General features: G+C 36.5%; 1 protein-coding gene across 3 annotated transcripts in view; it reads right to left on the bottom strand.

Moving 5' to 3' along the window:
• The window catches only part of RALYL (RALY RNA binding protein like), a 370,788-nt gene that overhangs the window by 48,441 nt on the left and 309,935 nt on the right, over positions 1–12,412 (bottom strand). For all 3 annotated transcript variants that reach the window (XM_071554274.1, XM_071554273.1, XM_071554275.1), the window contains exon 5: positions 9,449–9,481. In XM_071554274.1, the coding sequence (XP_071410375.1) occupies positions 9,449–9,481 (33 nt within the window). The remainder of the gene's footprint in view (positions 1–9,448; positions 9,482–12,412) is intronic.

Genomic DNA, 12,412 nt, shown 5'->3' on the forward strand with positions numbered 1-12,412 from the left:
TAGTTATTGAATTAAGCTACCAAAACAATTTAGTGCTGAGAACTGCCTCTAGAGTCTCTTCCCAAACCACAAGATTCTGTGAAGGAATGAATACTGTTCTCTCACTCTCTGTTCCTTCCTTCCCAATCCCTTATTGTCTTGCTGGACTCCCCTCAGATGATTTTTGCCTTCTCCCAGGAAAACCACATTACCATTACTTATCCTTATATAACTTCCATGACTGGAATTTTATTTTGCTGTGATTTGTCTACATAGCAAGACAGTTTTATAGTCTATAAAGTATCAGCCAGAACATGAAATACACCTATCTTCTGATACCTAGACAAGGTCTGCTTGGAAACAAATTGTACTTGATTCCAGATTTAATGTATAACCATGATTAATATGTGTGTGTATGTAAAGAAAAGGTTAGTTTTGTGAGGAAACAAAACCTTATTTGATAACTCCCAGGTTTTACCATCTTTTCTAAAAAATGGGAACACTTTGGCACAATACTGCTATATAAGCCACAATAATGGCCTCCAGTTTTATTTTGATAACTTCACCATCTCAGAAGATGTAGCTTCCATTTCCATCACATATCCTTTTGTACATTAAAGGAGGATAAACCTGCAGTATGAATTACATTCTTGAGAAATGCTTCAGTTTTCCTCCTTTCGATACTAATGCTAATTTCTGTGAAAGTGTTTGCTATTTTCAGGTAGTCAACAAACAGTTCATACAAAAAATGCAGTCTGAAAGTTAGTAACTCTTTGTTTTGACTATTTGTTGTTCATAGTGTGCCTGGAAACCTATCTGTAGTTTCTGTCCCTCAAATTAGATGGCAAGAGGATAATCAAGGCTATATCTTTCCAGTAAATAAGTGCTTCTGGTAAAAGCCATCCAGAGGGATCTTGACAGCCTTGTGAGAGGTGGACCTGTGTGAACCTCATGAGGTTTAACAAGGCCAAGTGAAAGGTCCTGCACCTGCATTGGGGCAATCCCAAGCACAAGTACAGGCTGGACAGAAAATGGATTGAGAGCAGCCCCAATGTGAAGGATGTGGGGGTGTCGGTTGAAAAGAAGCTCAACATGAGTTAGCAGTGTGCACTGAGAGCCCAGTAAGCCAACTATACTCTGGGCTTCATCAAAAGAAATATCACTAGCAGGGGAGGGAGGTGATTCTCCCCCTCTACTCCACTCTCATGAGACCCCACCTGGAGTACTGCATCCATCTCTGGTGTTCCCAGCATAAGAAAGATGTGAATCTGTTGGAGTAAGTCCAGAGGAGGGCCACGAAGAAGATCAGAGGGCTAGAGAACCTCCACTATGAAAACGGTTTGAAGGAGCTAGGGCTGTTGAACCTGGAGAAGAGAAGACTCCAGGGAGATCTCATAGCAGCATTCCAGTACCTAAAGGGACCTACAAGAAAGCTGGAGAGGGACTTTTGGCAAGGGTATGTTGTGATAGGACAAGTGGAAATGGCTTTAAACTGAAAGAGAGTAGATTTAGATCATGTAATAGGAAAAAATTCTTTATGGTTGAGGATTGTGAGACATCGGAATGGGTTGTCTGGAAAAGCTCTACATGCCCCATCCCTGGAAGTGTTCAAAGCCAGATTGGATGAGCCTTTGAGCAACTTGATCTAGTGGTTTTGGAAACATGAATTTTAAGATCCGTTCCATGGAAAATGGAATGGAAAATTTATGATTGCTGGGATTTAGAAATACTTTCTGGTATCTGTCAGTGTGGTTACCAAAATGTTTGATAAAACTAGATGGCTACTAGTTTGATAAAACTAGATGACAGCTGATTCAACCTCCCATTCTTATCCCTGAGAGTAAAGGACACAGGTTGTTTGGTTTGGGGTTCCTTTTTTCTTTTTTTTTTGGAGACAGAAGGAGGGGTTTTTTTTGTTTTGTTTTTAATAAAGGATTAGAGACAGCTGAAAAGGAAATAAAAATATCTCTGTTGGAAAATGGTTTACACTTTTAAAATTAAACAAATGCTTTGGCACTAGATACAGAGTCACCGTGATAACAATGTACTGTCAGTTGTTGGTCATGCATGACAGATCCACTGTCATGCAGTGTGATATTTCTATTTCACATTTAAGGCACATTCTCCAACTTATAATTCTACTCTCATATGTGATTGTGAAGGATTTCATTTTATTGAGCAAAGCTGATCCTTACATGATTTCAAAACCAAAGCTGAAGACTTTAGAAATAAAAGAATTTGAAGCACAGTAATTAACCTGTTAGCAGTAAAACTACTGGCAAGGCAGAATGTGACCTAATTCCCCATGTATTTTTGTGTACATCATCAGCAAAGTTGTTATAACCTGCTACAACTCTGTGTACACTCCCACTACAGTGTGTATGGCTGAAAATGCTGCAGTTTGGCTTGAAGAATGGTGAGAATTTTAAGAATCTGGCCTGAACCTGAGATAAAAATTTGCCAGACTCAATGGGTAACTACAGAGTGGTTTTGAACTGCAATTCATAATTAAAATTAAGGCAAAAAAATTACCTGAAATGAAATTCAAACCAATCCAGCCAAAATCAATTCCTTTGATACCAATGTCCATTTGGGCCAAACTGAGACTCTTGCATATGATCATAAATACCCTTGAAACAGTCCTGCTTCTTTTCAAATTATGGTGTGTAAAGATCTCATTTATGACATTGTTTCACATGCCTGTTGGACTGCCACAGTAATCAGTGTATATTCACAGAAGCCCATAGAGGCTGCTGGAGGAAGATGTTATTGTGGATATCTCAGACAGAGGAAATAAGAATACTGTGATAGCACAGATCTTTCCAAACACTGTTTTCTCTAACTCGTGGATCAGTCACTGCTGTTTGGGCAAAACACAGCTAATTGGACGTAAACTGTTCTGTTCCACAGTGGGGGTACATAACCAGTAAATATTGTCCTTCCTTCCACTTTCCATCTTCCATTGTAACAAAATACCTCCCTTTTTGTTTCTTTCTGTAGTCCTTTCCCCTGGTCTTTATTTTTATATTTCCATATCTGTTTATTTCCTATAATCCCCCCACTTCCCAAATATTTCAGCCTCCTGACTGTCATTCAGATAAGTGTTCTTGCGCATAATTTTCCATGGCCTAGAGAACATCTTGACTGCCTGGTACAAAGGCGAGACTACAGATATTCACTACTGAGGAATTGTTCATCATTAACCCAGAACAAAAAATATATGGATTAATAAAAAGTAAAAAAAAAAAAAAGGAAAAGGAAATAGAATCACCAGAAGAGAAAAAGTGTGATCTCCTGCTCTTGCCTTTCTCAATTATGAAGCACAGTTTTACTGATGTTATTGAGGTCAGGGAGGGGAAAAAGAATTTATTAAGGTGCATATTTGTGGAGTTTGTTGCTAGAAAAAGTTAACAGAATTAAGGAAAATATTTTTATTTTTTGGCTACATATATTAGTCTATTTCCATGTAATGTATATATTGCTGTGCATTTGAAAGTGATGTAGAATGAGAAAGATCAGGAAAATAGAAGAACCATAAACTAGTTATTTAGATTGCAGATGAGGAGAAAAAAACACATAGTTTAGGATCTTTAAACACTAAGTATTTTCACAAAGCCACTGAAAAATTCAGTAACAGCTGCGGACCAACATTTGTATTACTGTGGCTTGGTAATTTCGTCAGAGGTAGCCACAAGCAAAAAGAAAAAAAAAACTAAAACAAAAAAACACCTGAAACTATAAATTTATAAAACAGCAGTATTCATCCACTGTTTCTGAGTCATATAATAATGGAAAGTAGGCAATTACAGAAAACCTTAATCCTTGTGGGGTTTGGTAAATTGGAAGAGAAGTGTATCAGTAATATTACCTGCAATTAAACTGTATAGATTCTCAGTGTCTTCCACAACTCTTCATATTTGTTTTTATCCTCCAAATCCCTCCAAATCCCTCGTGCCTCTCTGGTGACTACCCTGGGAGTCTCATCCTGTACAGACCCTTTGCAGACCTCTGACTCCTGCTTCTTGCCTCCAGGCTAAAACTCACACATAATTAAAGAGTTGGTTGTTTTAGAGGGTATTCTCCACAAAAGCAGACCTGCTACTGCCTGAAGTCACAGAGTCTGAGTGGTTTTAAACATAAGCAATTACTGTCTGTTGGTAAACAAGGAGTTTAAGTAATTGTCAAGTGTGTTCGGTCTTCCCATGCTTTTCATGAAAACAGCTCCTGAATACCTAGCCTGCATATGACTGAGAGTTACAAGATTATGTTCAGGTTGGTTATTTTATGTGTGTCATACTAACTGTACAAAATGAATCCAGTATCTCCATTTTTTTTTTGTATTTTTCCTCTGCTGGAGGAAAATAATCTTCTGAGCTATCTTTCTTCAGAAGCTGGATAAGAACAGTAGGAATAGTGTCTGCTCCTTCCACTGGTGCTATCTGTTAATCAGGATGAGGAACAAGAGTGATGGTATTTGTTGTACAGAAGATGCCATGTGGTTACATTCTGTTTTGTGTCCTATAACTTACTGTCCATTAAAAACTCAACAAGAAACCAAAACCCCACAAAAAGTGACTGTGAATTGAAAAAAATTTGCATATGGAGGTGGACTGAGTATTATCCTAACAGAGTCTGCAAGGATTAGACTTTTATTTAAACAGCCTCAGTTCTTTAGAATGGGATCCCTCAAACCAGTGCAGGACTTCAGAATTTGCCATAGACCTTCTGCAAAATGGCCTCGTGGGAAAGAAAATGCTACAAAGCAAGAGGAAGAAATGTGGGTGACAAATTCAAGTTGTTAGACATATCTTGGAACAATTCTGCCACACGAAAATGAAGGAATTTTACTTTTTGTATTTTAGAAGCAATTCCAAGTGCTTCCAAGTATCTAAGCCCAGAAGTATTTTTCTGTTTCATATAGAAGGAAGTACCTATGTTTGAAAGGTACTGTGATTAAGACATGATTTGGAAAATACATGGCCTTTCAGTATTTTCTATTGTCATATACTTTCTAGAAACAGGACCTTGGTGAGGAAAATAATAGTTCCTACAGATCTCTAATCTTTTCACTGAGAATGTAAAAAATTGAATTAATTCATGCCAATTTTACTTGTATCTCTCTTCTTTCTCCTATGACAGAGAACTATTTGTCTTGAAATAATGCATTCATTTCACTTATGCCTCTCTCTGGGCTTTCCACCTAAATTTATACTGCTTATAGCAAACAATCAAAAAGAAAAAAAAAAGTGAAAAAGTCAGAGAACAGATTGAATCTCAGCTGACAACCAGATGTATATAAGACATGCATTTTCAAACACCATCTCACCTAAGAGCTATTGCCTGCTTCTCCAGAAGTAATCCAATTCTCCTCAGCTGACAGTAGATGAATCTACCTTCTCACTAGTCTCAGAAAAAAATCAGCTGTTTCTTTCTCTCCCTGTCTCTTCTGAATTCAACAATATGAGAGATATTATTAAATAACATCTAACAAAGAAGAAAAATATTTTTTAAAAGTTTGACAAACTTCTCAGATGCTGTGATGGATTTTCTATCACTGCATGTATTGAAGTTGTGTTGACTAGATATCATTATGAATGTTACATACAATGACAGTCAGATACCAACAAGAATTAATTCTAAGAATTTCTAATGTGAAAGAGAGTTACAAGTTAACTATAGTCTCTGTTGGCTGTATGATACTTTTACAGGCCTTAAAAGATGCTGCATTGGCTGTGTCTTAAAGAATGAGCTTATAATTTTAGGGCTTAGTCTGATGACCAGTTACAAATCTGCATGCAGTACTGGCTGAAGTTTATCAACTCCTAAACTTTTACATGCAGAGAGCTATCATAAATCAGCTGCCATGAAATAGTTGGTGAATGGTTAATAACTGAATAACCAATGTAATTATCTAGAGAGAATGATAACTTTTGTTTAGGGGGTAATTACGCATGATTTATTGTTATATTATTATTATTATTATTATTATTATTATTATTATTATTATTATTATTATTATTATTATTATTATTATTATTATTATTGAGAGCTGATGTGGATAATTAAAATTTTTTTGCATTTTAAACATACGTATTTTTTAAAAAAATTATCCTTTGTCACAACATGGGATGAACTAAATATGAGTTGTCTCTTGTTCTTTTTGCAGTATCCATTTTTTTGTACCCTTTGACCTCTCTGATCATCTTAGGCCTGAATCTTTACAACTTTTCTGCATGAAGGTAATGCTGCCTCTGATATTAACATCTTTCAGGCACTCTGACTATTTGTATGACTTCTTTTTTATACCAACTCAACATGATCATGAATCCTATATAACATGCAGAGAAAAGAAAGTCCAGACAGCTCTTGATCTTGCTCAGCTTGAATATCAACACAAACCCCCATCATCATGGCCAGGCTTCGTGAACGAAGATTTGAGAAGGGCACTACCCACGCTTGCTGCAAGCGTGCTGGTGGCTAAAAAGGCAGATACGGGATAGGCAGGTCTGGTCACAAAAGACAAACCCCCAAAAGCATGGAAATAACACCTGTGCCCCTAAAGGCCCTCACTCAGCATGCAGCACTAGGAGACGTTTCAGCCTTCCATTAGGATTTTATCTTCACCTCTAAGAGGGAAAGGAAGACAATTTCAGTGTGAACTTCAAATTCAACTTTGTATTCTAGGCAAAAAATCATAATATTGAATTCAGATATGCTTATCTGAATAGACTGTATACTTGATGAATTTTTACACCTGAATGCTACCATTAAAGAGTTTAATTAAGGAGGTTACTACCATTGTAGTGCCAAATTATGCCCCTGTCCTGCACAGGGAGTAAAGGAAACTAGATTTTTCTTCTTTGCTATGCACTTTGCATAGAAATAAAAATAAATGGAAATACCTTTACCAAGAGAGTACAGTAGCTGTTCTGTTCCTGCTTTTGATACACAAACTAGAACACCAAGAGGTGTGGTCTTCCACTTTATGGCTGCTTTCCGAGAAAGGGGGGGACCATGCAACAATTTTCCTTGGTGAGATTTCTCATGGGAAGGCTGCAGCCCTGCACAGACATCCAGAGCTTAACAACCTGTGTCAGTCCTGAGCTCTTAGGTTGCCCACTTCATATTCCCTTCCCTATCTGAAAGAATTAGCAATAGAAAAGCACCAAGAAGTTGTATGCTTAGGTACAGCAAAATGAAAAAGATTAATTAGCTCCTGCAGGCAGTATAATGAAAACGTGGGAACAAATCTCTGTTGCAGAAGGGAGATGAATGAGAGGCTGCTGTGCAGGACCAAGCCATCTGTAGGCAGCCTAAAGTAATTTAGATTGGTGTTTGGACCAACTGCAGCTGCAAGTGGCAGTAAGGGCAGCCATGTGTTAGTCTAATTGAGGCTAAGTCATCACTTCTTCTGCAAACATTTACTGTATTTCAAAAGCCTGCTGGTTGCAGCTCTCTGGGTTAAAACATTAGATACAGGTTCTGGCACAAGAGCTCATCCTCTGTAAAGAAGAGCTGCCCAGTAATTGTGGGACTAAGAGCATGTCTACCTTAGTACAGAGGAGCTGGATTGGGCCCCTCCTCATTACATGGTGGTGTAACTTCTGTCTGATGTCCTCCTTTGGGGTGGAGAAAATACAGTAATAAAAGGCAAAAGTAGCCCTAAGGCAGGGATTAATTTTGGGGGGTTTTCTGCCCTTATCATTATGAATTTGCATAAAAGAATTCAAATGTATTACAGGAAAACTTCTGAAAAGTTCTGGGAAGAAGCTAAGTCTATTTGTTCAGATTAGCCTTCCTAAGAGGAATCAATTTAGGTGATAAAGTCACATACAATGATTTTGTGGAGATATAATGTGGATTTACATTGTGGCCACCAATCTACTCCTATGGAAAGAGACCCAAACCATAAAAATAATACTTTCCCCTAAGCAGACATCCCCAAATATGCTAAAATTGACAACGCAGTTCTTAAAATCACAGTAACAACTACAAAAATAGGGTTTATTTTTGAAGCAAAAAATATTAATATAATTGTTGCCATTGTCTTTTTTATTTGCTTCCTGGATTTTTTATGCTTTCAACCTTTGTCCTCAGCCACAATGGAATGCAAATTCTTTTTTAATCTTAAAGTTGAGATTTTCTGGCAATCACCTCATTATGGTAGTGGAGACATCCAAAAACCAACTCAACAGGACAAGTTAGAAAGTGGAATAATGAAAGTTATTAACAGAAGGGACTAAATTCGATAATGAGTTTGGACATTCCATAGCATGCAAACCAAGAACAGTATACCTTTTCCTCCCTCTCCAATTTTTCCAGCATTTAAATTATTTTTCAAATATTTTGAGTTGGTAGAAAGTAGAAACAGCAAGCAATAAATTCAAAATGTACTCAAACAAACCAGTTACTTCATGCTATAGAAACTGAGCCATATCTTAATCCTATTTATACTGATTTGCTGAGTTCTTTTGATCATAATTTACACACTTTCTTGCTTGTTAACTTTAGTTCACACTACAGAATTTGAAGTGAGATTTTAGATCTGCAGTTAGTGCAAAAAAATTGAAAGCTACTGATAATTACATGGTAGAGCTGACCCATAAATAGTATTTTGCATGGGATCTTTTATCTGCAGTATATGTTCTTGGTGTTAAGTGTCGTGTGAGCAAAGGGAAATGAGAATGAAGATATATAAATAATATACAATTCTGAAGAAAAACAGAGAGGGAGAATGTTAGGACATTTGGGAAAGTTTTAAAGAAAGAAGATAAATGGAAAACTGCATGAAAAATGAATTTAAAACTCAGAAATAAAATTATTTCCTTTAATACAATTACTACTCTACATTTTATAAAAGAATGGTAATTTTATAGAATGCCACACTTAAAATAATTTTTTTGAATGATGAATTATCATTTTACTATAGAGACCATATAACTGTTTAAGTGGCTATGACACTATGACAATAGCTATAATACACAAATCAGCATAGTGGTCTATAATTAGGCTTAAAATGGGATTTTGGTTTCTATTTCATAAATTTGACTTTATTTCTGTTATGGAAGTACCACTTTTTTTTATTTTAAAAGAAACTATCAATTATTTTCTCCTGGGTTTAGACAAGTGATATACATGGTATTTGTGATGTTTTATGACTGAAAGGTCAGTGAAAGCAAATTAATAAATTAGCTACATTTTTACACAACATTTAACTCCTACCTCTATTTTAGTGTAAGTTTTGCTTAGTCAATAAAGGCAAAACATACTTCCAGTTTGGTTTTTTTCATGAAGGAAAATATCCATGACTGCTGAATTTATTGACTAAACCCAATTTGTTCTAAGCTCAGGTGTAGTAAGCAACCATAATGTTGAAACTGGATGTTTATGGTCAAAACAATGTCATAAATTGTTCAGTATAATAGTTGATTATATCAATATCCATGAAAATGTACATATTCCTACTTACCCAACAGACAGGAAAGGCTCCTTTGATTCAAGTCTGTCAAGCAAATAAAAAGTTTTAAATATATTTTTGTACTTCAGAAAAATTATACAATGATTTTAAAACAGCCACTTTCAATACCAGCTTTACCTAATGACAATTTATGAGCAATAGAAAGGCCTAATCCATTATACTAGAAACTTTACCCAGAAAAAAATCCCATTTACCTAACTGAACATTCGTTTAGAAATCAAATATTTGCAAAGTAACACATCTAGACTCTTTAATTTTCACAGATTCAAACTACTTGTAAAGTTATTTAAATGGAATGGCTAGAGTGAACAAGAAATATTTTGTCCATTTTACTGCATTTTTCACGTAAAGGTTTTGGGTTTTTACACCTTAAACATCTTGTTTTCCTGCACTCATACGACATGGACACTTCATGATTATGAGAACTTCTGGCACGTTTGCCAGAATCAGTGTTGTGCTGGAGCTGGAGGCCGCTGGTTTGATAGATCCAGAATTATGCCCAGTTGTCAAATCAGTTGTTAAAAGCATTCTCCAACTCTCTTTTTGTTTCTGCTGTTGTTGTGAGGAGATGCACCACCTGCACACTGGCTGGAGCCTCTTCTGGTAGTAGCTTCCACCCAGCCAGGATGCATGTGGGAGTCGTCATCTGTGTTATCAGACAGTATTTCTGCTCCAGTACCTGCAACTGACTGCCTTAAATTTTTAATGTGTTCTAGCTGCAACGAGTTTACTAATATCAGCTGCTTTCTAGAACCATTAGTATGTGATTTCAGGATCCTTTATAAACATATTTAAGGCATATTTACAGTTCAGTGATTTTGAGTGGTTACATGACATGCAGAAGTGTTCAGTTGTGATAATTTCCACTGAGACTACTATTAGGATGAACAGCAAATAACCCCTCTCAGGTCATTAATGTTTCTTTGTAGCCTTTAAAAATGTGTTTCTAAGAAAGCAAATTTAACAAAAACAAATATTATATCCAGAAGTTAGCACTTCATTTATGAATTTGAAACCAATTCAGACCCACAACAAAATATCTGAAATAGAAGTGTAAACACAACTAATTGCAACCAAAGGTACTGTAAATAATAAATGTTTTAAGAAAGAAAACTTTCCTAAAATCTACATAGACTACATAATCTACATAATTTGCAGTTATTATTCAGCAAAGGTTTTGTCCAAAAATCTCACAAACTAATAGACCAGCTTAGTTATTGTCATCATCTAAAAGTCATGTATCGACAACATGGTAACTTTTCTGTTGTTCTAATGACTATAGCTCATCTTTCTACTTCTTTCTGGGGTTGAGATCTAGAAGAATAGAACAGGGAAACACTGATGGCTTTGCATATACTTGGAAGCACAGCAGAAGCCCTAAGCTGCACATCCTTCTGGTCAGGGGAATGCTTATCCAGTGAATTCCCAAGAAAACGCTGAGCTTGTCATTCCTTGGGTTTAGGCTGATGCCTAAGGCTTTTTGTGTATATTTTGTAGATTTTTAGAATTATATAGGTTACATGGATTTTCCTGGATTGCTCACATATTTGGTGGTATTAGAAGTTACAACGTTTTCTCATACATTCTTAAGCTCTCAAAGACATGATGTTTTGAAGAAGGCACCTGCAAGATTACACTGAAAATAGATGGCGGAGGAACTGGACTTCACACAATCTATGAGACTCATAGTGGTGACATTTTGTTACACAAAGCACACAGTTTATATAGGGTTAAGACTACAGCTTATTGGCTAAAAGAGTTAACATACCACCACGCTAGATTCTTCAATTGGTTAAAACCTCTCTCTCACAAGTCCCATGTTTATATTATTTCATCCTGGCTGTTTTCATGCACCTGCAGAGTCTTGTGAATTCTTACTATGTGAGTTCTTGGGGAGTAAACCTCCTCCCTGTCAGCCAGCAGCAGCTGAGCTCTTTGCTGCTTCTGGCTGATAGCTGAGTCTCACAGGGCTTTCTATAGATCTGAATTGCTCACTTTTGATTTTACTGTAACAACACAAGATAGCTTCAAGACAAAACAATAGAGGGCCCAGAGCCTATCCAAGGGGTGGTCTCTACGGGTGGGCATCAAGGGAAATTGGTACCTCAGGTTGGCTACAGATATGATATATGCTAATAGCTGGAAGATTATAACAACCGTAACATCTCTGATCGCATGTGTGCTTGTTCTGTGGTGTGTACCTTAGAAGGTCCTATAAAATGGTACCTGTCCATCTTTCTCCATTAATGTTGAATGCCTACTTTGCAGGAAATTTAGGCATCAAGTCAGGAGTTTCATCCTTCTCCTGCGGGCTCTGTGCAGAAGTGTTATTTTGTTTCCTGTTTTTCTGCTTAATGAAATGAACCAGAGGTGGGAAGCACTCAGTGTTTGGCTGGAAATGCTAACTATATAAGCAAGATGAGTAAAGAATGAAAGCGTTGGAACGTATTTATATACTTCATAATACAAAAGTTTTGTAATGAAGAGAGACCTGACACTATCCTGATGGAGGACATTCTGCTGAATTTTACTAGGAAACAAAAAGTGTGTGATATAATGTCCTTTGGACAAAATGCTGCAATTAAAAATCTATTTGAAATCCATTCTTAAGATGGATTCCATTTGGTTTAAATAGTGCTGCCCTAGGTTTGACCTCTGTCTACTATATTTGACTAAATGGTTTTAGATATTTTGCTGCATTACTTTTAATTAGTTCAAATGTTCCTCATAGTAAAGAAATACAATTATCTGTTGGCCTTTTATTTGGTAATGCAGTCCATGGCAAATTAATATAAAGGTTTTTAAACTGCAACACCTTATGAAATAACAACCTATATCATCTTTACAGGTGACATTTATCAATATGTACGATAGGTTTTTTACAGAATCACAGAATATGCTGAGTTGGAAGGGACCCACAAGGATCTTCAAGTCCAAGCCTTAGCCTTGCAGAGG

This window comes from Pithys albifrons, chromosome 4 (genome assembly GCF_047495875.1).
Source record: "Pithys albifrons albifrons isolate INPA30051 chromosome 4, PitAlb_v1, whole genome shotgun sequence".
Lineage (NCBI taxonomy): Eukaryota > Metazoa > Chordata > Aves > Passeriformes > Thamnophilidae > Pithys > Pithys albifrons.